General features: G+C 57.1%; 1 protein-coding gene across 1 annotated transcript in view; it reads right to left on the bottom strand.

Annotated features, from left to right (window-relative positions):
* LOC140392886 (chloride channel protein-like) overlaps positions 1-26,250 on the bottom strand; it is a 1,200,068-nt gene that overhangs the window by 205,859 nt on the left and 967,959 nt on the right. Inside the window, 1 exon segment of the mRNA XM_072478647.1 lies at positions 5,268-5,369. Coding sequence (XP_072334748.1) covers positions 5,268-5,369 — 102 coding nt within the window.

Below are 26,250 nucleotides of genomic sequence, written 5' to 3' on the forward strand. Positions count from 1 at the left end.
GTACTGACCCTCTGACAGTGCGGCACTCCCTCAGTACTGACTCTCTGACAGTGCAGCGCTCCCTCAGTCCAGACTCTCTGGCAGTGCAGCACTCCCTCAGTTCTGACCCTCTGACAGTGCAGCACTCCCTCAGTACTGACCCTCTGACAGTGCAGCACTCCCTCAGTACTGACCCTCTGACAGTGCAGCACGCCCTCAGTACTGACTCTCTGACAGTGCAGCACTCCCTCAGTACTGACCCTCTGACAGTGCAGCATTCCCTCAGTATTGACCCTCTGACAGCGCAGCACTCCCTCAGTACTGACCCTCTGACAGTGCGGCACGCCCTCAGTACTGACCCTCTGACAGTGCGGCACTCCCTCAGTACTGACCCTCTGACAGTGCGGCACTCCCTCAGTACTGACCCTCTGACAGTGCGGCACTCCCTCACTACTGACCCTCTGACAGTGCAGCACTCCCTCAATACTGACCCTCTGATAGTGCAGCACTCCCTCAGTACTGACCCTCTGACAGTGCAGCGCTCCCTCAGTACTGACCCTCTGACAGTGCAGCACTCCCTCAGTACTGACCCTCTGACAGTGCAGCACGCCCTCAGTACTGACCCTCTGACAGTGCGGTGCTCTCTCAGGACTGACCCTCTGACAGTGTGGCACTCCCTCAGTACTGACCCTCTGACAATGCGGCACTCCCTCAGTCCTGACCCTCTGACAGTGCGGCATTCCCTCAGTACTGACCCTCTGACAATGCGGCACTCCCTCAGTACTGACCCTCTGACAATGCGGCACTCCCTCAGTGCTGACCCTCTGACAGTGCGGCACTCCCTCAGTCCTGACCCGCTGACAGTGCGGCGCTCCCTCAGTCCAGACTCTCTGACAGTGCAGCACTCCCTCAGTACTGACCCTCTGACAGTGCGGTGCTCCCTCAGTCCAGACTCTCTGACAGTGCAGCACTCCCTCAGTACTGACCCTCTGACAGTACGGTGCTCCCTCAGTCCAGACTCTCTGACAGTGCAGCACTCCCTCAGCATTGACCCTCTGACAGTGCGGCGCTCCCTCAGTCCAGACTCTCTGACAGTGCAGCACACCCTCAGTACTAACCCTCTGACAGTGCGGCACTCCCTCAGTACAGACCCTCTGACAGTGCGGCACTCGCCCAGTACTGTCCCTCTGACATTGCGGTGCTCCCTCAATACTGACCCTCTGACAGCGCGACACTCCCTCAGTACTGACTCTCTGACAGTTCAGCGCTCCCTCTGTCCAGACTCTCTGACAGCGCAGCACTCCCTCAGTACTGACCCTCTGACAACGCTGCACTCCCTCAGTACTGACCCTCTGACAGTGCGGCGCTCCCTCAGTCCAGACTCTCTGACAGTGCAGCACTCCCTCAGTACTAACCCTCTGACAGTGCGGCACTCCATCAGTACAGACCCTCTGACAGTGCGGCACTCCCTCAGTACTGACCATCTTACATTGCGGGGCTCCCTCAATACTGACGCACTGGCAGTGTAGCACTCCCTCAGTACTGACCCTCTGACAGTGCAGCACTCCCTCAGTACTGACCCTCTGACAGAGAGGTGCGCCCTCAGTACTGACCCTCTGACAGTGCGGCACTCCCTCAGTACTGTCCCTCTGACAGTGCAGCGCTCCCTCACTCCAGACTCTGACAGCGCAGCACTCCCTCAGTACTGACCCTCTGACAGTGCAGCTCTCCCTCAGTACGGACCCTCTGACAGTGCGGCACTCCCTCAGTACTGACTCTCTGACAGTGCAGCGCTCCCTCAGTCCAGACTCTCTGGCAGTGCAGCATTCCCTCAGTACTGACCCTATGACAATGCAGCACTCGCTCAGTACTGACCCTCTGACAGTGCAGCACTCCCTCAGTACTGACCCTCTGACAGTGCTGCACTCCCTCAGAACTGACCCTCTGACAGTGCAGCTCTCCCTCAGTACTGACCCTGTGACAGTGCCGCACTCCCTCAGTACTGACCCTCTGACAGCGCAGCACTCCCTCAGTAATGACCCTCTGACAGTGCGGCACTCCCTCAGTACTGACCCTCTGACAGTGCAGCACTCCCTCAGTACTGACCCTCTGACAACGCAGCACTCCCTCAGTACTGACCCTCTGACAGTGCAGCACTCCCTCAGTACTGACCCTCTGACAACGCAGCACTCCCTCAGTACTGACCCTCTGACAGTGCAGCGCTCCCTCAGTACTGACCCTCTGACAGTGCAGCACTCCCTCAGTACTGACCCTCTGACAGTGCAGCACTCCCTCAGTACTGACCCTCTGACAGTGCAGCATTCCCTCAGTATTGACCCTCTGACAGTGCAGCACTCCATCAGTACTGACCCTCTGACAGTGCAGCACTCCCTCAGTACTGACCCTCTGACAGCGCAGCACTCCCTCAGTACTGACCCTCTGACAGCGCAGCACTCCCTCAGTACTGTCCCTCTGACAGTGCGGCACTCCCTCAGTACTGACCATCTCACAGTGCGGCACTTCCTCAGTACTGACCCTCTGACAGTGCAGCACTCCCTCAGTACTGACCCTCTGACAGTGCGGCACTCCCACAGTACTGACCCTCTGACAGTGCAGCACTCCCTCAGTACTGACCCTCTGACAGCGCAGCACTCCCTCAGTACTGACCCTCTGACTGCGCAGCACTCCCTCAGTACTGACCCTCTGACAGTGCAGCTCTCCCTCAGTACTGACCCTCTGACAGTGCGGCACTCCCTCAGTACTGACTCTCTGACAGTGCAGCGCTCCCTCAGTACTGACCCTCTGACAGTGCGGCACTCCCTCAGTACTGACCCTCTGACAGTGCGGAGCTCCCTCAGTCCAGACTCTCTGACAGTGCAGCACTCCCTCAGTACTAACCCTCTGACAGTGCGGCAAACCATCAGTACAGACCCTCTGACAGTGCGGCACTCCCTCAGTACTGACCCTCTTACATTGCGGTGCTCCCTCAGTACTGACCCTCTGACAGTGCAGCAGTCCCTCAGTACTGACCCTCTGACAGTGCGGCGCTCCCTCAGTACTGACCCTCTGACAGTGCAGCACTTCCTCAGTACTGACCCTCTGACAGTGCAGCGCTCCCTCAGTCCAGACTCTGACAGCGTAGCACTCCCTCAGTACTGACCCTCTGACAGTGCAGCTCTCCCTCAGTACTGACCCTCTGACAGTGCGGCACTCCCTCAGTACTGACTGTCTGACAGTGCAGCGCTCCCTCAGTCCAGACTCTCTGGCAGTGCAGCATTCCCTCAGAACTGACCCTATGACAATGCAGCACACCCTCAGTACTGACCCTCTGACAGTGCAGCTCTCCCTCAGTACTGACCCTCTGACAGCGCAGCACTCCCTCAGTAATGACCCTCTGACAGTGCCGCACTCGCTCAGTACTGACCCTCTGACAACGCAGCACTCCCTCAGTACTTACCCTCTGACAGTGCGGCACTCCCTCAGTACTGACCCTCTGACAGTGCAGCACTCCCTCAGTACTGACCCTCCGACAGTGCAGCACTCCCTCAGTACTGACCCTCTGACAGTGCAGCACTCCCTCAGTACTGACCCTCTGACAGTGCAGCATTCCCTCAGTATCGACCCTCTGACAGTGCAGCACTCCATCAGTACTGACCCTCTGACAGTGCAGCACTCCCTCAGTACTGACCCTCTGACAGCGCAGCACTCCCTCAGTACTGACCCTCTGACAGCGCAGCACTCCCTCAGTACTGACCCTCTGACAGTGCGGCACTCCCTCAGTACTGACCCTCTGACAATACAGCACTCCCTCAGTACTGACCCTCTGACAGCGCAGCACTCCCTCAGTACTGACCCGCTGACAGTGCTGCACTCCCTCAGTACTGACCCTTTGACAGTGCGGCAGTCCCTCAGTACTGACCCTCTGACAGTGCAGCACTCCCTCAGTACTGACCCTCTGACAGTGCGGCACTCCCTCAGTACTGACCCTCTGACAGTGCAGCACTCCCTCAGTACTGACCCTCTGACAGTGAGGTGCTCCCTCAGTACTGACCCTCTGACAGTGCAGCGCTCCCTCAGTCCAGACTCTGACAGCGCAGCACTCCCTCAGTACTGACCCTCTGACAGTGCAGCTCTCCCTCAGTACTGACCCTCTGACAGTGCGGCACTCCCTCAGTACTGACTCTCTGACAGTGCAGCGCTCCCTCAGTCCAGACTCTCTGGCAGTGCTGCACTCCCTCAGTTCTGACCCTCTGACAGTGCAGCACTCCCTCAGTACTGACCCTCTGACAGTGCAGCACTCCCTCAGTACTGACCCTCTGACAGTGCAGCACGCCCTCAGTACTGACTCTCTGACAGTGCAGCACTCCCTCAGTACTGACCCTCTGACAGTGCAGCATTCCCTCAGTATTGACCCTCTGACAGCGCAGCACTCCCTCAGTACTGACCCTCTGACAGTGCGGCACGCCCTCAGTACTGACCCTCTGACAGTGCGGCACTCCCTCAGTACTGACCCTCTGACAGTGCGGCACTCCCTCAGTACTGACCCTCTGACAGTGCGGCACTCCCTCAGTACTGACCCTCTGACAGTGCAGCACTCCCTCAATACTGACCCTCTGATAGTGCAGCACTCCCTCAGTACTGACCCTCTGACAGTGCAGCGCTCCCTCAGTACTGACCCTCTGACAGTGCAGCACTCCCTCAGTACTGACCCTCTGACAGTGCAGCACGCCCTCAGTACTGACCCTCTGACAGTGCGGCACTCCCTCAGTACTGACTCTTCGACAGTGCAGCGCTCCCTCAGTCCAGACTCTCTGGCAGTGCAGCATTCCCTCAGTGCTGACCCTATGACAGTGCAGCACTCCCTCAGAACTGACCCTCTGACAGTGCAGCTCTCCCTCAGTACTGACCCTCTGACAGTGCAGCACTCCCTCAGTCCTGACTCTCTGACAGTGCAGCACTCCCTCAGTACTGACCCTCTGACAGTGCAGCACTCCCTCAGTACTGACCCTCTGACTGTGCAGCACTCCCTCAGTACTGATCCTCTGACAGTGCAGCACTCCCTCAGTACTGACCCTCTGACAGTGCAGCACGCCCTCAGTACTGACCCTCTGACAGTGCAGCCCTCCCTCAGTACTGACCCTCTGACAGTGCAGCATTCCCTCAGTACTGACCCTCTGACAGTGCAGCACTCCATCAGTACTGACCCTCTGACAGTGCAGCACTCCCTCAGTACTGACCCTCTGACAGTGCAGCACTCCCTCAATACTGACCCTCGAATAGGTACTCACTGTTTAAGCAGGATTCTTGTGAGGAGATTTTGTCTTTGCATTAACAGGACAAAACGCCGATTGAGGTAAACGAAGAATGCTCCCAGAAATCCAGAGGCAATGCTAGAGAACAAGCACAGGCAACTTGTCAGATTCCCAATATTTGGCCCAGGGCGGGATAACCTGTCCCCTGTCCCGGGGACAGGGTCACCCATTTTCTCTCTCGCTCTGTCTCCGTCACCGTCACTGTCTCTCTTGGTCACCGTCTCCCTCGCTCTGTCACCGTCTCTCTCTCCGTCACCGTCTCTCTTGGTCACCGTCTCCCTCTCTCTCTGTCACTGTCTCTCCGTCACCGTCACTGTCTCTCTTGGTCACCTTCTCTCTCTCCGTCACCGTCTCTCTTGGTCACCGTCTCCCTCTCTCTCTGTCACCGTCTCTCTCTCCGTCACCTTCACTGTCTCTCTTGGTCACCGTCTCCCTCTCTGTCTGTCACCGTCTCTCTCTCTCCGTCACCGTTTCTCTCCATCACCACTTTCTCTCTCTCTCCTGAATACAGTCACCGGTTCAGTCTCTCTATCCCCTGGTCACTGTCTCTCTCTCTCCATCCCTCTCGGTTATTGTCACCATCCTTCGGTCTCTGTCACCGTCTCGCTCAGTCATTCTCCCACTCCCTCTCTGTCACAGTCTCTCTCTCTCTCGAGCACTGTCTGCCTCTCCCTTCCTCTCGGTCATCGTCTCACGGTCTCTCTCTCGGTCACCGTCTCTCCCTCTCGGTCACCGTCTCTCACTCGGTCACCGTCTCTCCCTCTTGGTCACCGTGTCTCTCTCTCTCGTTCTCTGTCTCTCTCTCTCGGTCACCGTCTCGCTCACTCTTGGTCAATGTCTCTCTCTCTCTCTCACTCGGTCGCTGTCTCTCTCTCCTGGTCACCGTCTCTCTCTCTCTCGTTCTCCATCTCTCTCTCTCGGTCACCGTCTCTCTGTCTCTCACTCGGTCTCTGTCTCTCCCTCTTGGTCACCGTCTCTCTCTCTCTCGTTCTCCGTCTCTCTCTCTCGGTCACCGTCTCTCTCTAAGTCACCGTCTCTCTCTCGCGGTCACCGTCTCTCTCTCTCGGTCACCGTCTCTCTCTCACGGTCACCGTCTCTCTCTCTCGGTCACAGTCTCTCTCTCTAGGTCACCGTCTCTCTCGGTCACCGTCTCTCGGTCACTGTGTCAATTTCTCTCTCACGGTTACTATCTCTCTCTCACCGTCTCTCTCTCTCACTCTCGGTCACCGTCTCTCTCGGTCACGGTCTCTCGCTCTCTCAGTCACCGTTTTTCTCCCTCTCTCTCAGTCACCGTCTCTCTCTCAATCACTCTCTCTCGGTCACCGTCTCTCTGTCTCTCACTCGGTCTCTGTCTCTCCCTCTTGGTCACCGTCTCTCTCTCTCTCGTTCTCCGTCTCTCTCTCTCGGTCACCGTCTCTCTCTAAGTCACCGTCTCTCTCTCGCGGTCACCGTCTCTCTCTCTCGGTCACCGTCTCTCTCTCACGGTCACCGTCTCTCTCTCACGGTCACAGTCTCTCTCTCTAGGTCACCGTCTCTCTCGGTCACCGTCTCTCGGTCACTGTGTCAATTTCTCTCTCACGGTTACTATCTCTCTCTCACCGTCTCTCTCTCTCACTCTCGGTCACCGTCTCTCTCGGTCACGGTCTCTCGCTCTCTCAGTCACCGTTTTTCTCCCTCTCTCTCAGTCACCGTCTCTCTCTCAATCACTCTCTCTCTGTCGGTCACCGTCACTCTCTCTCTCGGTTCTGTCTCTCTCTCGGTCACCGTGTCTCTCTTTCAATCAGTGGCTCTCTCTCTCTTGGTAATCGTCTCTCTCTATCGGTCACCGTCTCTCTCACTCGGTCACCGTCTCTCTCTCTCTCGGTCACCGTCTCTCTCTCTCTCTCGGTAATCGTCTCTCTCTATCCGTCACCGTCTCTCTCTCTCGGTCACCGTCTCTCTCCCTCTCGGTCACCGTCTCTCTCTCTCTTGGTCACCGTCTCTTTCTCTCTCGGTCACCGTGTCTCTCTCTCTCTCTCGGTCACCGTCTCTCTCTCTCTCTCAGACACCGTCTCTCTCTCTCTCTCTCAGACACCGTCTCTCTCTCTCTCTCTCAGACACCGCCTCTCTCTCTGTCTCTCTCAGTCACCGTCTCTCCCTCTCTCTCAGTCACCGTCTCTCTCTCTCTCGGTCACCGTCTCTCTCTCTCTCTCTCGGTCACCGTCTCTCTCTCTCACTCTCGGTCACCGTCTCTCTCTCCCTCTCGGTCACCTTCTCTCTCTCTCGGTCACCGTCTCTCTCTCTCTCTCGGTCATCACCACTCTCTCTCTCTCTCTCTTGGTAACGGTCTCTCGCTCTCTCGGTCACCGTCTCTCTCTCTCAGTCACCGTCTCTCTCTATCAGTCACCATCTCTCTCTCGGTCACCGTTCTCTGTCTCTCTCTCTTGGTCAACGTCTCTCAGTCTCTCTCGGTCACCGTCTCTCGCTCTCGGTCACCGTCACTCTCTCTCTCTCTCGGTCATCACCACTCTCTTTCTCTCTCTCTTTGTCACGGTCTCTAGCTCTCTCTGTCACCGTCTCTCCCTCTCTCGGTCAACGTCTCTCTCTCTCTCGGTCACCGTCTCTCTCTCTCACTCGGTCAGCGTCTCTCCCTCTTGGTCACAGTCTCTCTCTCTCTTGTTCTCCGTCTCTCTCTCACTCGGTCAGCGTCTCTCTCTCTATCTCAGTCACCGTCTCTCTCAGTCACCGTCTCTCTCTCGCGGTCACCGTCTCACTCTCTCGGTCACCGTCTCTCTCTCGCGGTCACCGTCTCTCTCTCTCGGTCACCGTCTCTCTCTCTCGGTCACCGTCTCTCACTCTCTCTCTCGGTCACTCTCTCTCTCTCTCTCGGTCATCACCACTCTCTTTCTCTCTCTCTTGGTCACGGTCTCTAGCTCTCTCTGTCACCGTCTCTCCCTCTCTCGGTCAACGTCTCTCTCTCTCTCGGTCACCGTCTCTCTCTCTCACTCGGTCTCTGTCTCTCCCTCTTGGTCACAGTCTCTCTCTCTCTTGTTCTCCGTCTCTCTCTCACTCGGTCAGCGTCTCTCTCTCTATCTCAGTCACCGTCTCTCTCAGTCACCGTCTCTCTCTCGCGGTCACCGTCTCACTCTCTCGGTCACCGTCTCTCTCTCGCGGTCACCGTCTCACTCTCTCGGTCACCGTCTCACTCTCTCGGTCACTGTGTCAATCTCTCTCTCGCGGTTACTATCTCTCTCTCTCAGTCACCGTCTCTCCCTCTATCTCGGTCACCATCTCTCTCTCTCTCGGTCACGGTCTCTCTCTCTCTCCGTCACCGTCTCTCTCCCTCTCGGTCACCGTTCTCTCTCTCTCTCCCGGTCACTGTCTCTCTCTCTTGGTCACCGTCTCTCTCTCTCTCGGTCACCGTTCTCTCTCTCTCTCCCGGTCACTGTCTCTCTCTCTTGGTCACCGTCTCTCTCTCTCTCTCGGTCACTGTCTCTCTCTCTCGGTCACCGTCTCTCTCTCTCTCTTGGTCACCGTCTCTCTCTCTCGGTCACCGTCTCTCTCTCTCACTCTCGGTCACCGTCTTTCTCTCCCTCTCGGTCACCTTCTCTCTCTCTCGCTCACCGTCTCTCTCTCTCTCGGTCATCACCACTCTCTCTCTCTCTCTCGGTCACGGTCTCTCGCTCTCTCGGTCACCGTCTCTCTATCTCTCTCTGTCACCGTCACTCTCTTTCTCGGTCACAGTCTCTTTTTAAATAAAATATATTTATTAAAGTTTTTTAACACAATTTTTCTCCCTTACAAACAATAACCACCCCCACCCCCCGTAACAAAAAAAAATGAGAAATCGCGCAGAGCAAGATATATACATGGCAAAATGATATATTTACACAGCTTTGTACACTGGCCCTCACCCGTACGTGCCAGTTTCCCCAACCCTTCATGTTATCTCTTGCTCATCCACCCTCCCAGGCAGTCCCTCGTTTCCAACCCCCCCCCCACTCCGTCCCAGGACTCCCCGCCCCCCCCCCCCCCCCGCCCCCGTCCCAGGACTTCCCCCCCTCCCCTACCCCCCTGTACCAGGACTCCCCACCCCCACCCCCTCCCCCCCACCCTCCCCCCCATCCCAGGACGTTCCCCCCCCCTTTCCAAGGTTGCTGCTGGCTGACCTTCCTCTAACGCTCCGCGAGATAGTCTAGGAACGGTTGCCACCCCCTGTAGAACCCCTGCGCAGAACCTCTCAAGGCGAACTTAATCCTCTCCAACTTTATGAACCCAGCCATATCATTTATCCAGGCCTCCAGGCTGGGGGGCTTCGCCTCCTTCCACATTAGCAAGATCCTTCGCCGGGCTACGAGGGACGCAAAGGCCAGAATGCCGGCCTCTTTCGCCTCCTGCACTCCCGGTTCGTCCACTACTCCAAATATTGCTAGCCCCCAGCTTGGCTTGACCCGGACTTTCACCACCTGAGATATTGCTCCCGCCACTCCTCTCCAGAACCCCTCCAGTGCCGGGCATGACCAAAACATATGGACATGGTTCGCCGAGCTGCCTGAGCACCTTCCACATCTGTCCTCTACCCCAAAGAACCTACTCAACCTCGCCCCCGTCAAGTGCGTTCTGTGGACCACTCTCGGACACAGTCTCTCCCTCTCTCGGTCACCCTCTCTCTCTCACTCTCGGTCACCGTCTCTCTCTCTCTCTCGGTCACCATCTCTCTCTCTCTCAGTCAATGTCTCTCTCTCTCTCAGACACCGTCTCCCTCTCTCTTTCTCTCTCTCAGACACCATCTCTCTCTCTCTCTCTCTCTCAGACACCGCCTCTCCCTCTCTCTCGGTCACCGTCTCTCTCTCGGTCACCGTCTCTCTCTCTCGGTCACCATCTCTCTCTCTCGGTCACCGTCTCTCTCTCTCTCTATCTCGGTCACCGTCTCTCTCTCTCTATCAGTCACCATCTCTCTCTCTCTCGGTCACCGTTCTCTGTCTCTCTCTCTCGGTCAACGTCTCTCTGTCTCTCTCGGTCACCGTCTCTCTCTCTCGGTCACCGTCTCTATCTCTCTCTCTCGGTCACTGTCTCTCTCTCGGTCATCACCACTCTTTCTCTCTCTCTTGGTTACGGTCTCTCGCTCTGTCTGTCACCGTCTCTCCCTCTCTCGGTCACCGTCTCTCTCTCTCTCGGTCACCGTCTCTCTCTCTCTCTCACTCGGTCTCTGTCTCTTCCTCTTGGTCACAGTCTCTCTCTCTCTCCTTCTCTGTCTCTCTCTCTCTCGGTCAGCATCTCTCTCTCTATCTCAGTCACCGTCTCTCTCAGTCACCGTCTCTCTCTCACGGTTACTATCTCTCTCTCTCTTTCTCAGTCACCGTCTCTCCCTCTCTCTCGGTCACCGTCTTTCTCTCTCTCGGTCACTGTAGTAGTATGTATTGGGGGTCATGTGGGACTGGAAGCCCTAATGTCATTGGCTGACAGATCCCGGGTCCTGGTTGGCCGTTGACCTCAAGCTCCGCCCTGAAGGCGGAGTATAAGAAGCCGGAGTCTTCCCCCGCAGGCCAGTTTACTATCGAGCTGCGGGGGAACAGACACGCTTAATAAAGCCTCATCGACTCCACTCTATTCGTCTCATGGAGTCTTTGTGCGCTACAATTTATTAAGCGTGCCTAAAAAGGACTATGGAGCTCAGGATCATTCCGGAATGCCTGAGGCTCAGCCCCCACGCAGTGAACGCGGCAGCAGCCTTCAAGCATTGGCAGACTTGTTTCGAGGCCTACCTCAGAACGGCCACCGGCCGGGTCTCAGAAGACCAAAAACTACAGGTCCTGCACTCGAGGGTGAGCACGGAGATTTTCTCCCTCATCGAAGACTCAGACGATTTGCAGATGGCGTTCGCAGCACTGAAAAGTCTCTACGTTTGCCCAGTTAACCAAATCTACGCTCGCTACCAGCTCGCGACGAGACGGCAAGCTCCCGGAGAATCGATGGACGAATTCTACGCCGCGCTGCTGATTTTGGGACGAGCCTGCAGCTGCCCGTCGGTGAACGCAAACGAACGCACGGACATGTTAATGCGCGATGCTTTTGTGGCAGGTATGCAATCCTCCCAAATCCGCCAAAGACTTCTAGAAAGAGAGTCGCTAGGACTCTCAGAGGCCCGGGCCCTAGCAGCCTCCCTAGACGTGGCCGCGCGTAATACCCGCGCCTACGGCCCCGACCGCGCGGCAGCCCATTGGGCTCCGTACGTACCCGTCGCGGCAAACCCCCTACCCCCCCCCGGACACCCCACAGGCTTGCGCGGTCCAAACGCCGAGTCGCACCGGGGGCACCCGCTGTTATTTCTGTGGCCAGGCGAAACACCCCCGACAGCGCTGCCCGGCCCGCGCAGCTATCTGCAAAAGCTGCGGGAAAAAGGGCCATTATGCGGTTGTGTGCCGGTCCCACGAGGTCACCGCCGTCCCGGGAGCACAGGGAGCCCTGCAAGCAGTTTACGCGCCCCAACCCCCCCAGCACGCCACGTACGACCCGCAGGCGCAGCCGCTCTGGGTCCCGACCACCGCGGTCCCGGGAGAACTGGGAGCCCTGCACGCCGCCTACGCTCCCCAACCCCCCTCCCCACAGCCCATGCATGACCCTCCGCCGGCGCTACCGCTTTGGGTCCCGGCCAACACTCTGCACGGAGAGGAGGGAGTTTTCCGCGTCCCTAACGCCACCCTAACCCCCACCCCGCGCCCCACGCCTGACCGCCGGCGCCGCCGACTTGGGCCCCGACCACCGCTGTCCCCGGTGAGGGAGCTCCGCGCGGTCCTAGCGCTCGCGGTGAGGGAGCTCCGCGCGGTCCTAGCGCTCCCCAGCCCCCCCAGCACACCATGTGCGACCCGCAGACGCCGCCATTTTGGGTCCTGGCCACCACGAGGGGAGGAGGGGTGCGGATGTGCGACCCGCAGACGCCGCCATTTTGGGTCCCGGCCACCACGAGGGGAGGAGGGGCGCCGCCATCTTGGACCGCCCCAGACCTGTACGACGCATGGGGGCGGCCATTTTGTCCACCCCCGCCGCCATCTTGTGACCCCCCAGCCACGTGCGATGTATGGGGGCGGCCATTTTGTTCATCCCTGCTGCCATCTTGGACGGCAACAACGGACCCCACTCCACTACTACAACCACGGCTCGCTTTGATTACGCTCGATCAAGCCCGGCCCCGGACACTCCAGACGACGACGACAACGGTACTAATAAACGGCCACGAGACGCCATGCCTAGTCGACTCCGGGAGCACGGAAAGCTTTATACACCCCGACACGGTAAGACGCTGTTCCTTGACCACCTATCCCAGCGCACAAAAGATTTGCCTAGCTGCAGGATCCCACTCCGTACAGATCCGGGGATTCTGCATAGTTACCCTAACGGTGCAGGGAGGGAGTACAAAAACTACAAACTAAACGTCCTTCCCCAACTCTGTGCCCCCACCTTGCTGGGATTAGATTTCCAATGCAATCTACAGAGCCTTACGTTCAAATTCGGCGGCCCCATACCCCCACTCACTATCTGCGGCCTCGCAACCCTCAAGGTGCAACCCCCGTCCTTGTTTGCGAACCTCACCCCGGATTGCAAACCCGTCGCCACTAGGAGCAGACGGTACAGCGCCCAGGACCGGACCTTCATTCGCTCCGAAGTCCAGCGGCTACTAAAGGAGGGCATAATCCAGGCCAGTAATTGTCCCTGGAGAGCGCAGGTGGTAGTAGTGAAGACGGTGGAGAAACAAAGGATGGTGATTGACTATAGCCAGACCATCTCTCTCGGTCATAGCCACTCTCTCTCTCTCTCTCTCTTGGTCATGGTCTCTCACTCTCTCAGTCACCGTCTCTCTCTCTCTCTCTGTCACCGTCACTCTCTCTCTCGGTCACGGTCTCTCGCTCTCTCGGTCAGCGTTTTTCTCCCTTTCACTCAGTCACCGTCTCGTTCTTTCTCTCGGTCACCAACTCTCGTCCCTCTCGGTTACCCTCTCTCTCTCGTGTCTCACTCTCTCTCTTGGTCACAGTGTCTCTCTCTTTCTCTCGGTCACCGTGTCTCTCTCTTTCTCTCGGTCACCGTGTCTCTCTCTCTCTCTCGGTCACTGTGTCTCTCTCTCTCGGTCACCATCTCTCTCTCTCCCTTTCGGTCACCCCCTCGCTCTCATTCACCGTCTCCCTCTCTCGGTCACCGTGTCTCTCTCTCTCGGTCACCGTCTCTCTCTCGGTCACTGTGTCAATCTCTCTCTCACGGTTCCTATCTCTCTCTCTCTCTCTCAGTCACCGTCTCTCCCTTTCTCTCGGTTACCATCTCTCTCTCGCTCTTGGTCACCATCTCTCTCTCTCGGTCACCGTCTCTCTCTCTCTCCGTCACCGTCTCTCTCTCTTTCTCGGTCACCGTTCTCTGTCTCTTGGTCACCGTCTCTCTCACTCTCGGTCACCGTCTCTCTCTCTCGGTCACCGTCTCTCTCTTTCTCGGTCACCGTTCTCTCTCTCTCTCCCGGTCACTGTGTCTCTCTCTCTCTCGGTCACCGTGTCTCTGTCTCACTCTCGGTCACCGTCTCTCTCTCTCTCTCGGTCACCGTCTCTCTCTCTCTCGGTCACCGTCTCTCTCTCTCTCTCGGTCACCGTCTCTCTCTCTCTCTCGGTCACCGTCTATCTCTCTCTCTCTCGGTCACTGTCTCTCTCTCTCTCTCTCGGTCACCGTCTCTCTCTCTCTCGGTCACCGTCTCTCTCTCTCGGTCACCGTCTCTCTCTCTCTCGGTCACCGTCTCTCTCTCTCTCTCGGTCACCGTCTCTCTCTCTCTCGGTCACTGTCTCTCTCTCTCTCGGTCACCGTGTCTCTCTCTCACTCGGTCACCGTCTCTCTCTCTCTCGGTCACCGTCTCTCTCTCTCTCTCGGTCACCGTGTCGCTCTCTCTCTCGGTCACCGTGTCTCTCTCTCTCTCACTCTCGGTCACCGTGTCTCTCTCTCTCTCTCTCTCGGTCACCGTCTCTCTCTCTCTCGGTCACCGTGTCTCTCACTCTCACGGTCACCGTGTCTCTCTCTCTCTCTCCGTCACCGTCTCTCTCTCGGTCACTGTCTCTCTCTCTCTCGGTCACCGTCTCTCTCTCTCGGTCACCGTCTCTCTCTCTCTCTCTCGGTCACCGTCTCTCTCTCTCTCGGTCACCGTCTCTCTCTCTCGGTCACCGTCTCTCTCTCTCTCTCTCTCTCGGTCACCGTCTCTCTCTCTCGGTCACTGTCTCTCTCTCTCTCGGTCACCGTCTCTCTCTCTCTCTTGGTCACCGTGTCTCTCTCTCTCTCTCTCGGTCACCGTGTCTCTCTCTCTGTCACCATCTCTCTCTCTCTCTCACGGTCACCGTGTCTCTCTCTCTCACGGTCACCGTGTCTCTCTCTCTCTCTCGGTCACAGTGTCTCTCTCTCTCTCACGGTCACCATCTCTCTCTCTCTCTCACGGTCACCGTCTCTCTCTCTCTCGAGCACAGTGTCTCTCTCTCTTGGTCACCGTGTCTCTCTTACTCGGTCACCGTCTCTCTCTCTCTCGGTCACCGTGTCTCTCTCTCTCTCACTCTCGGTCACCGTGTCTCTCTCTTCTCACGGTCACTGTGTCTTTCTCTCTCTCGGTCACCGTGTCTCTCTCTCTCTCTCGGTCACCGTCTGTCTCTCTTGGTTACCGTCTCTCTCTCTCCCTCTCGGTCACCGTCTCTCGCTCTCCCTCTCGGTCACCGTCTCGCTCTCTCTCTCGGTCACCGTCCCTCTCTCAAACATTCCCTCTCCCTCTCGGTTACCCTCTCTCTCTCGTTCACTGTCGCTCTCTCTCGGTCACCGTCTCACTCTCTCCCTCTTGGTCACCATCTCTATCTCTCTCTCGGTCACTGTCTTAATCTCTCCGTCTCGGTCACCGTCTCTCTCTCTCTCTCTGTCTCTGTCTCCATCTATCTCTCTCTCACTCTGTCTCCGTCTCTCCCTCTTGGTCTCCATCTCTCTCGGTCACCGTCTCTCTCTTTCAATCACTGTCTCTGTCTCTCGGTCACCGTGTCTCACTCTCTCTCTTGGTCACCGTGTCTCTCTCCCTCTCTCGGCCTCTGTCTCTCTCTCTCTCTCTTCATTCGGTCTCCGTCTCTCCCTCTAGGTCGCCGTTTCTCTCTCTCCCTCTCGGTCACCGTCACTCACTGTCTCGGTCATCATCTCTCTATCTCCCTCTCGGTCACCGTCTTCTCTGTCTCTCTCTCGGTCACCGTCTCTCTCTCTCGGTCACCAACTCTCTCTCTCGTTCTACGTCTCTCTCTCTCGGTCACCGTTTCTCTCTCTCTCAGTCACCGTCTCTCTCTCGCTGTCACCGTCTCTCTCTCTCGGTCACTGTGTCAATCTCTCACTCACGGTTACTATCTCTCTCTCTCTCTCTCGGTCACCGTCTCTCTCTCTCTTTCTCGGTCACAGTCTCTCTCTCTCTCACTCTCGGTGACCGTCTCTCACTCTCCCTCAGTCACCGTCTCTTCTCTCCCTCTCTCGGTCACCGTCTCTCTCTCTCTCTCTCTCTCTCAGTCACCGTCTCTCTCTCCCTCTCTCGGTCACCGTCTCTCTCTCTCGGTCACTGTGTCAATCTCTCTCTCACGGTAAATATCTCTCTCTCACTCGGTCACCGTCTCTCTCTCGATCACCGTCTCTCTCTCTCTCGGTCGCCGTTTGCTCTCTCGCTCCCGGTCACTGTCTCTCTCTCTTGGTCACCGTCACTCTCTCTCGCTCGGTCACTGTCATTCTCTCTCTCTCTCGGTCATCGCCACTCTCTCTCTCTTTCTCTTGGTCATGGTCTCTCACTCTCGGTCTGACCGATCACTGTGTCAATCTCTCTCTCACGGTTACTATCTCACTCTCTCTCTCTCGGTCACCGTCTCTCTCTCTCTTTCTCGGTCACCGTCTCTCTCTCTCTCACTCTCATTGACAGTCTCTCTCTCTCTCGGTCACCGTCTCCCTCTCTCTGTCGGTCACCGTCTCTCTCTCGGTCACCGTCTCTCTCGGTCACCGTCTCCCTCTCTCTCTCGGTCTCTGTCTCTCTCTCTCTCCCTCAGTCACCGTCTCTTCTCTCCCTCTCTCGGTCACCGTCTCTCTCTCTCTCTCTCTCGGTCAACGTCTCTCTGTCTCTCTCTCTCTCTCAGTCACCGTCTCTCTCTCCCTCTCTCGGTCACCGTCTCTCTTTCTCGGTTACCGTCTCTCTCTCTCTCTCGGTCACTGTGTCAATCTCTCTCTCACGGTAAATATCTCTCTCTCACTCGGTCACCGTCTCTCTCTCTCTCTCGGTCACCGTGTCGCTCTCTCTCTCGGTCACCGTGTCTCTCTCTCTCTCACTCTCGGTCACCGTGTCTCTCTCTCTCTCTCTCTCGGTCACCGTCTCTCTCTCTCTCGGTCACCGTGTCTCTCACTCTCACGGTCACCGTGTCTCTCTCTCTCTCTCCGTCACCGTCTCTCTCTCGGTCACTGTCTCTCTCTCTCTCGGTCACCGTCTCTCTCTCTCGGTCACCGTCTCTCTCTCTCTCTCTCGGTCACCGTCTCTCTCTCTCTCGGTCACCGTCTCTCTCTCTCGGTCACCGTCTCTCTCTCTCTCTCTCTCTCGGTCACCGTCTCTCTCTCTCGGTCACTGTCTCTCTCTCTCTCGGTCACCGTCTCTCTCTCTCTCTTGGTCACCGTGTCTCTCTCTCTCTCTCTCGGTCACCGTGTCTCTCTCTCTGTCACCATCTCTCTCTCTCTCTCACGGTCACCGTGTCTCTCTCTCTCACGGTCACCGTGTCTCTCTCTCTCTCTCGGTCACAGTGTCTCTCTCTCTCTCACGGTCACCATCTCTCTCTCTCTCTCACGGTCACCGTCTCTCTCTCTCTCGAGCACAGTGTCTCTCTCTCTTGGTCACCGTGTCTCTCTTACTCGGTCACCGTCTCTCTCTCTCTCGGTCACCGTGTCTCTCTCTCTCTCACTCTCGGTCACCGTGTCTCTCTCTTCTCACGGTCACTGTGTCTTTCTCTCTCTCGGTCACCGTGTCTCTCTCTCTCTCTCGGTCACCGTCTGTCTCTCTTGGTTACCGTCTCTCTCTCTCCCTCTCGGTCACCGTCTCTCGCTCTCCCTCTCGGTCACCGTCTCGCTCTCTCTCTCGGTCACCGTCCCTCTCTCAAACATTCCCTCTCCCTCTCGGTTACCCTCTCTCTCTCGTTCACTGTCGCTCTCTCTCGGTCACCGTCTCACTCTCTCCCTCTTGGTCACCATCTCTATCTCTCTCTCGGTCACTGTCTTAATCTCTCCGTCTCGGTCACCGTCTCTCTCTCTCTCTCTGTCTCTGTCTCCATCTATCTCTCTCTCACTCTGTCTCCGTCTCTCCCTCTTGGTCTCCATCTCTCTCGGTCACCGTCTCTCTCTTTCAATCACTGTCTCTGTCTCTCGGTCACCGTGTCTCACTCTCTCTCTTGGTCACCGTGTCTCTCTCCCTCTCTCGGCCTCTGTCTCTCTCTCTCTCTCTTCATTCGGTCTCCGTCTCTCCCTCTAGGTCGCCGTTTCTCTCTCTCCCTCTCGGTCACCGTCACTCACTGTCTCGGTCATCATCTCTCTATCTCCCTCTCGGTCACCGTCTTCTCTGTCTCTCTCTCGGTCACCGTCTCTCTCTCTCGGTCACCAACTCTCTCTCTCGTTCTACGTCTCTCTCTCTCGGTCACCGTTTCTCTCTCTCTCAGTCACCGTCTCTCTCTCGCTGTCACCGTCTCTCTCTCTCGGTCACTGTGTCAATCTCTCACTCACGGTTACTATCTCTCTCTCTCTCTCTCGGTCACCGTCTCTCTCTCTCTTTCTCGGTCACAGTCTCTCTCTCTCTCACTCTCGGTGACCGTCTCTCACTCTCCCTCAGTCACCGTCTCTTCTCTCCCTCTCTCGGTCACCGTCTCTCTCTCTCTCTCTCTCTCTCAGTCACCGTCTCTCTCTCCCTCTCTCGGTCACCGTCTCTCTCTCTCGGTTACCGTCTCTCTCTCTCTCTCGGTCACTGTGTCAATCTCTCTCTCACGGTAAATATCTCTCTCTCACTCGGTCACCGTCTCTCTCTCGATCACCGTCTCTCTCTCTCTCGGTCGCCGTTTGCTCTCTCGCTCCCGGTCACTGTCTCTCTCTCTTGGTCACCGTCACTCTCTCTCGCTCGGTCACTGTCATTCTCTCTCTCTCTCGGTCATCGCCACTCTCTCTCTCTTTCTCTTGGTCATGGTCTCTCACTCTCGGTCTGACCGATCACTGTGTCAATCTCTCTCTCACGGTTACTATCTCACTCTCTCTCTCTCGGTCACCGTCTCTCTCTCTCTTTCTCGGTCACCGTCTCTCTCTCTCTCACTCTCATTGACAGTCTCTCTCTCTCTCGGTCACCGTCTCCCTCTCTCTGTCGGTCACCGTCTCTCTCTCGGTCACCGTCTCTCTCGGTCACCGTCTCCCTCTCTCTCTCGGTCTCTGTCTCTCTCTCTCTCCCTCAGTCACCGTCTCTTCTCTCCCTCTCTCGGTCACCGTCTCTCTCTCTCTCTCTCTCGGTCAACGTCTCTCTGTCTCTCTCTCTCTCTCAGTCACCGTCTCTCTCTCCCTCTCTCGGTCACCGTCTCTCTTTCTCGGTTACCGTCTCTCTCTCTCTCTCGGTCACTGTGTCAATCTCTCTCTCACGGTAAATATCTCTCTCTCACTCGGTCACCGTCTCTCTCTCGATCACTGTCTCTCTCTCCCTCGGTCACCGTTCGCTCTCTTGCTCCCGGTCACTGTCTCTCTCTCTTGGTCACCGTCTCTCTCGCTCGGTCACTGTCATTCTCTCTCTCTCTCGGTAATAGCCACTCTCTCTCTCTCTCTTGGTCATGGTCTCTCACTCTCTCGGTCACCGTCTCTCTCTCTGTCACCGTCACTCTCTCTCTCGGTCACGGTCTCTCGCTCTCTCGGTCAGCGTTTTTCTCCCTCTCACTCAGTCACCGTCTCGCTCTTTCTCTCGGTCACCAACTCTCTCTCCCTCTCGGTAACCCTCTCTCTCTCGTGTCTCACTCTCTCTCTTGGTCACCGTCTCTCTCTCTCTCACTCGGTCACAGTGTCTCTCTCTTATTCTCGGTCACCGTGTCTCTCTCTCTCGGATACCATCTCTCTCTCTCCCTTTCGGTCACCCCCTCGCTCTCATTCACCGTCTCCCTCTCTCGGTCACCGTGTCTCTCTCTCTCGGTCACCGTCTCTCTCTCGGTCAGTGTGTCAATCTCTCCCTCACGGTTACTATCTCTCTCTCTCTCTCTCTCAGTCACCGTCTCTCCCTCTCTCTCAGTTACCATCTGTCTCTCTCTCTCGGTCACCGTCTCTCTCTCTCGGTCACCGTCTCTCTCTCTCGGTCACTGTGTCAATCTCTCTATCACGGTTACTATCTCTCTCAGTCACCGTCTCTCCCTCTCTCTCGGTCAACTTCTGTCTCTCAGTCACCGTCTCTCTCTCTCTCTCTCGGTCACCATCTCTCTCTCGCGGTCACCGTCTCTCTCTCTCTCGGTCACCGTCTCTCTCTCTCGGTCACCGTCTCTCTCTCTCTCGGTCACCGTCTCTCTCTCTCTCTCTCTTGGTCACCGTTTCTCTCTCTCTCGGTCACCGTCTCTCTCTCTCTCTCGGTCACCGTCTCTCTCTCTCGGTCACCGTCTCTCTCTCTCTCGGTCACCGTCTCTCTCTCTCGGTCACTGTCTCTCTCTCTCTCTCTGTCACCGTCTCTCTCTCTCTCTCGGTCACCGTCTCTCTCGGTCACCGTCTCTCTCGCTCTCTCGGTCACCGTCTCTCTCGCTCTCTCGGTCACTGTCTCTCTCGCTCGGTCACCGTCTCTCTCTCTCGCTCGGTCACCGTCTCTCTCTCTCTCTCGGTCACCGTCACTCTCGCTCTCTCGGTCACTGTCTCTCTCTCTCTCGATCAGTGTCTGAATCTCTCTCTCTCGGTCACCGTCTCTCTCTCTCTCGGTCACCGTCTCTCTCTCTCTCTCTCTCGGTCACTGTCTGAATCTCTCTCTCTCGGTCACCGTCTCTCTCTCTCTCGGTCACCGTCTCTCTCGCCCTCTCTTGGTCACCGTCTCTCTCGGTCACTGTCTGAATCTCTCTCGGTCACCGGCTCTCTCTCTCTCGGTCACCGTCTCTCTCTCTCTCGGTTACTGTCTGAATCTCTCTCTCTCGGTCACCGTCTCTCTCGCTCTCTCTCGGTCACCGTCTCTCTCTCTCTCTCGGTCAGTGTCTCTCTCTAACTCTCTCTCTCGGTCACCGTCTCTCTCTCTCTCGGTCACCGTCTCTCTCTCTCTCGGTCACCGTCTCTCTCTCTCTCGGTCACTGTCTGAATCTCTCTCTCTCGGTCACCGTCTCTCTCGCTCTCTCTCGGTCACTGTCTCTCTCTCTCTCGGTCACTGTCTCTCTCTTTCTCGGTCACTGTCTCTCTCTCTCTCGGTCACCGTCTCTCTCTCTCGGTCTCCATCTCTCTCTCTCTCTCTCTCGGTCACCATCTCTCTCCCTCGGTCACGGTCTCTCTCTCTTTCGGTCACCGTCTCTCTCGCTCTGTCGGTCACCGTCTCTCTCTCTCTGTCGGTCACCGTCTCTCTCTCTCGGTCACTGTCCGAATCTCTCTCTCTCGGTCACCGTCTCTCTCTCGGTCACCGCCTCTCTCTCTCGGTCACCGTCTCTCTCTCTCGGTCACCGTCTCTCTCTCTCGGTCACCGTCTCTCTCTCTCTCGGTCACCGTCTCTCTTTCTCGGTCACCGTCTCTCTCTTTCTCGGTCACCGTTCTCTCTCTCTCTCCCGGTCACTGTCCCTCTCTCTCTCGGTCACCGTCTCTCTCTCTCGGTCACCGTCTCTCTCTCTCGGTCACCGTCTCTCTCTCTCTCGGTCACCCTCTCTCTCGCCCTCTCTCGGTCACCGTCTCTCTCGCTCTCTCTCGGTCACTGTCTGAATCTCTCTCGGTCACCGTCTCTCTCTCTCTCGGTCACCGTCTCTCTCTCTCTCGGTTACTGTCTGAATCTCTCTCTCTCGGTCACCGTCTCTCTCTCTCTCGGTCACCGTCTCTCTTTCTCGGTCACCGTCTCTCTCTTTCTCGGTCACCGTTCTCTCTCTCTCTCCCGGACACTGTCCCTCTCTCTCTCGGTCACCGTCTCTCTCTCTCGGTCACCGTCTCTCTCTCTCGGTCACCGTCTCTCTCTCTCTCGGTCACCCTCTCTCTCGCCCTCTCTCGGTCACCGTCTCTCTCGCTCTCTCTCGGTCACTGTCTGAATCTCTCTCGGTCACCGTCTCTCTCTCTCTCGGTCACCGTCTCTCTCGCTCTCTCTCGGTCACTGTCTGAATCTCTCTCGGTCAGCGTCTCTCTCTCTCGGTCACCGTCTCTCTCTCTCTCGGTCACCGTCTCTCTCTCTCTCGGTCACCGTCTCTCTCTCTCTCGGTCACCGTCTCTCTCTCTCTCGGTCACTGTCTGAATCTCTTTCTCTCGGTCACCGTCTCTCTCTCTCGGTCACCGTCTCTCTCTTTCTCGGTCACCGTTCTCTCTCTCCCTCCCGGTCACTGTCCCTCTCTCTCTCGGTCACCGTCTCTCTCTCTTGGTCACCGTCTCTCTCTCTCACGGTCAACGTCTCTCTCTCTCGGTCACGGTCTCTCTCTCTCGGTCACCGTCTCTCTCACTCTCGGTCACCGTCTCTCTCTCTCTCTTGGTCACCGTTTCTCTCTCTCTCGGTCACCGTCTCTCTCTCTCTCGGTCACCGTCTCTCTCTCTCGGTCACCGTCTCTCTCTCTCTCGGTCACCGTCTCTCTCTCTCGGTCACCGTCTCTCTCTTTCTCGGTCACCGTTCTCTCTCTCTCTCCCGGTCACTGTCCCTCTCTCTCTCGGTCACCGTCTCTCTCTCTCTGTCACCGTCTCTCTCTCTCTCTCCGGTCACTGTCTCTCTCTCTCTCTCGGTCACCTTCTCTCTCTCTCGGTCACCTTCTCTCTCTCTCTCGGTCACCATCTCTCTCTATCTCGGTCACCCTCTCTCTCTCTCGGTCACCCTCTCTCTCTCTCGGTCACGGTCTCTCTCTCTCGGTCACCGTCTCTCTCTCTCGGTCACCGTCTCTCTCTCTCGGTCACTGTGTCAATCTCTCTATCACGGTTACTATCTCTCTCAGTCACCGTCTCTCCCTCTCTCTCGGTCACCTTCTGTCTCTCAGTCACCGTCTCGCTCTCTCTCTCGGTCACCATCTCTCTCTCGCGGTCACCGTCTCTCTCTCTCTCTCGGTCACCGTCTCTCTCTCTCGGTCACCGTCTCTCTCTCTCTCGGTCACCGTCTCTCTCTCTATCTCTCGGTCACCGTTTCTCTCTCTCTCGGTCACCGTTTCTCTCTCTCTCTCGGTCACCGTCTCTCTCTCTCTCGGTCACCGTCGCTCTCTCTCTCGGTCACCGTCTCTCTCTCTCTCGGTCACCGTCTCTCTCTCTCGGTCACTGTCTCTCTCTCTCTCTGTCACCGTCTCTCTCTCTCTCTCGGTCACTGTCTCTCTCGCTCTCTCGGTCACCGTCTCTCCCGCTCTCTCGGTCACTGTCTCTCTCGCTCGGTCACTGTCTTTCTCTCTCTCTCGGTCACCGTCACTCTCGCTCTCTCGGTCACTGTCTCTCTCTCTCGGTCAGTGTCTGAATCTCTCTCTCTCGGTCACCGTCTCTCTCTCTCTCGGTCACCGTCTCTCTCTCTATCTCGGTCACCGTCTCTCTCTCTCTCTCGGTCACTGTCTGAATCTCTCTCTCTCGGTCACCGTCTCTCTCTCTCTCGGTCACCGTCTCTCTCTCTCTCGGTCACCCTCTCTCTCGCCCTCTCTCGGTCACCGTCTCTCTCGGTCACCGTCTCTCTCTCTCTCGGTCACCGTCTCTCTCTCTCTCGGTCACTATCTGAATCTCTCTCTCTCGGTCACCGTCTCTCTCTCTGTCGGTCACCATCTCTCTCTCGGTCACCATCTCTCTCTCTCTCTCGGTCACTGTCTGAATCTCTCTCTCTCGGTCACCGTCTCTCTCTCTTTCGGTCATCGTCTCTCTCTCTCGATCACCGTCTCTCTCTCTCTGTCGGTCACCGTCTCTCTCTCTCTGTCGGTCACCGTCTCTCTCTCTTTCTCGGTCACTGTCCGAATCTCTCTCTCTCGGTCACCATCTCTCTCCCTCTCTCGGTCACCGTCTCTCTCTCTCGGTCACCGTCTCTCTCTCTCGGTCACCGTCTCTCTCTCTTTCTCGGTCACTGTCCGAATCTCTCTATCACGGTTACTATCTCTCTCAGTCACCGTCTCTCCCTCTCTCTCGGTCACCTTCTGTCTCTCAGTCACCGTCTCGCTCTCTCTCTCGGTCACCATCTCTCTCTCGCGGTCACCGTCTCTCTCTCTCTCTCTCGGTCACCGTCTCTCTCTCTCGGTCACCGTCTCTCTCTCTCTCGGTCACCGTCTCTCTCTCTCTCTCGGTCACCGTTTCTCTCTCTCTCGGTCACCGTTTCTCTCTCTCTCTCGGTTACCGTCTCTCTCTCTCTCTCGGTCACCGTCTCTCTCTCTCGGTCACCGTCTCTCTCTCTCGGTCACCGTCTCTCTCTCTCTCGGTCACCGTCTCTCTCTGTCGGTCACTGTCTCTCTCTCTCTCTGTCACCGTCTCTCTCTCTCTCTCGGTCACCGTCTCTCTCGCTCTCTCGGTCACCGTCTCTCTCGCTCTCTCGGTCACTGTCTGTCTCGCTCGGTCACCGTCTTTCTCTCTCTCTCGGTCACCGTCACTCTCGCTCTCTCGGTCACTGTCTCTCTCTCTCGGTCAGTGTCTGAATCTCTCTCTCTCGGTCACCGTCTCTCTCTCTCTCGGTCACCGTCTCTCTCTCTCTCTCGGTCACCGTCTCTCTCTCTCTCTCGGTCACTGTCTAAATCTCTGTCTCTCGGTCACCGTCTCTCTCTCTCTCGGTCACCGTCTCTCTCTCTCTCGGTCACCCTCTCTCTCGCCCTCTCTCGGTCACCGTCTCTCTCTCTCGGTCACCGTCTCTCTCTCTCTCGGTCACCGTCTCTCTCTCTCTCGGTCACCGTCTCTCTCTCTCTCGGTCACTGTCTGAATCTCTCTCTCTCGGTCACCGTCTCTCTCTCTGTCGGTCACCATCTCTCTCTCGGTCACCATCTCTCTCTCGGTCACGGTCTCTCTCTCTCACTCTCGGTCACCGTCTCTCTCTCTCTTTCGGTCACCGTCTCTCTCTCTCGATCACCGTCTCTCTCTCTCTCTCGGTCACCATCTCTCTCCCTCTCTCGGTCACCGTCTCTCTCTCTCGGTCACTGTGTCAATCTCTCTATCACGGTTACTATCTCTCTCAGTCACCGTCTCTCCCTCTCTCTCGGTCACCTTCTGTCTCTCAGTCACCGTCTCGCTCTCTCTCTCGGTCACCATCTCTCTCTCGCGGTCACCGTCTCTCTCTCTCTCTCGGTCACCGTCTCTCTCTCTCGGTCACCGTCTCTCTCTCTCTCGGTCACCGTCTCTCTCTCTCTCTCTCGGTCACCGTTTCTCTCTCTCTCGGTCACCGTTTCGCTCTCTCTCGGTCACCATTTCTCTCTCTCTCGGTCACCGTCTCTCTCTCTCGGTCACCGTCTCTCTCTCTCTCGGTCACCGTCTCTCTCTCTCGGTCTCCGTCTCTCTCTCTCGGTCACTGTCTCTCTCTCTCTCTGTCACCGTCTCTCTCTCTCTCTCGGTCACCATCTCTCTCGCTCTCTCGGTCACCGTCTCTCTCGCTCTCTCGGTCACTGTCTCTCTCGCTCGGTCACCGTCTTTCTCTCTCTCTCGGTCACCATCACTCTCGCTCTCTCGGTCACTGTCTCTCTCTCTCGGTCAGTGTCTGAATCTCTCTCTCTCGGTCACCGTCTCTCTCTCTCTCGGTCACCGTCTCTCTCTCTCTCTCGGTCACCGTCTCTCTCTCTCTCTCGGTCACTGTCTGAATCTCTCTCTCTCGGTCACCGTCTCTCTCTCTCTCGGTCACCGTCTCTCTCTCTCTCGGTCACCGTCTCTCTCTCTCTCGGTCACCCTCTCTCTCGCCCTCTCTCGGTCACCGTCTCTCTCTCTCGGTCACCGTCTCTCTCTCTCTCGGTCACCGTCTCTCTCTCTCGGTCACCGTCTCTCTCTCTCACTCTCGGTCAACCTCTCTCTCGCCCTCTCTCGGTCACCGTCTCTCTCTCTGTCGGTCACCGTCTCTCTCTCTCTCGGTCACTGTCTGAATCTCTCTCTCTCGGTCACCATCTCTCTCCCTCTCTCGGTCACCGTCTCTCTCTCTCGGTCACCGTCTCTCTCTCTCGGTCACCGTCTCTCTCTCTTTCTCGGTCACTGTCCGAATCTCTCTATCACGGTTACTATCTCTCTCAGTCACCGTCTCTCCCTCTCTCTCGGTCACCTTCTGTCTCTCAGTCACCGTCTCGCTCTCTCTCTCGGTCACCATCTCTCTCTCTCGGTCACCGTCTCTCTCTCTCGGTCACCGTCTCTCTCTCTCACTCTCGGTCACCCTCTCTCTCGCCCTCTCTCGGTCACCGTCTCTCTCTCTCTCGGTCACCGTCTCTCTCTCTCTCTCGGTCACTGTCTGAATCTCTCTCTCTCGGTCACCGTCTCTCTCGGTCACTGTCTCTCTCTCTCTCGGTCACTGTCTCTCTCTCTCTCGGTCACTGTCTCTCTCTCTCTCGGTCACCGTCTCTCTCTCTCTCTCGGTCACCGTCTCTCTCTCTCTCTCGGTCACCGTCTCTCTCGCTCTCTCGGTCACCGTCTCTCTCTCTCACTCTCGGTCACCGTCTCTCTCTCTCGGTCACCGTCTCTCTCTCTCACTCGGTCACCGTCTCTCTCTCTCGGTCACCGTCTCTCTCTTTCTCGGTCACCGTTCTCTCTCTCTCTCCCGGTCACTGTCCCTCTCTCTCTCTCGGTGACCGTCTCTCTCTCTCACTCCGGTCACCGTCTCTCTCTCTCGGTCAACGTCTCTCTCTGTCGGTCACCA

Source organism: Scyliorhinus torazame, chromosome 16 (assembly GCF_047496885.1).
Source record: "Scyliorhinus torazame isolate Kashiwa2021f chromosome 16, sScyTor2.1, whole genome shotgun sequence".
NCBI lineage: Eukaryota > Metazoa > Chordata > Chondrichthyes > Carcharhiniformes > Scyliorhinidae > Scyliorhinus > Scyliorhinus torazame.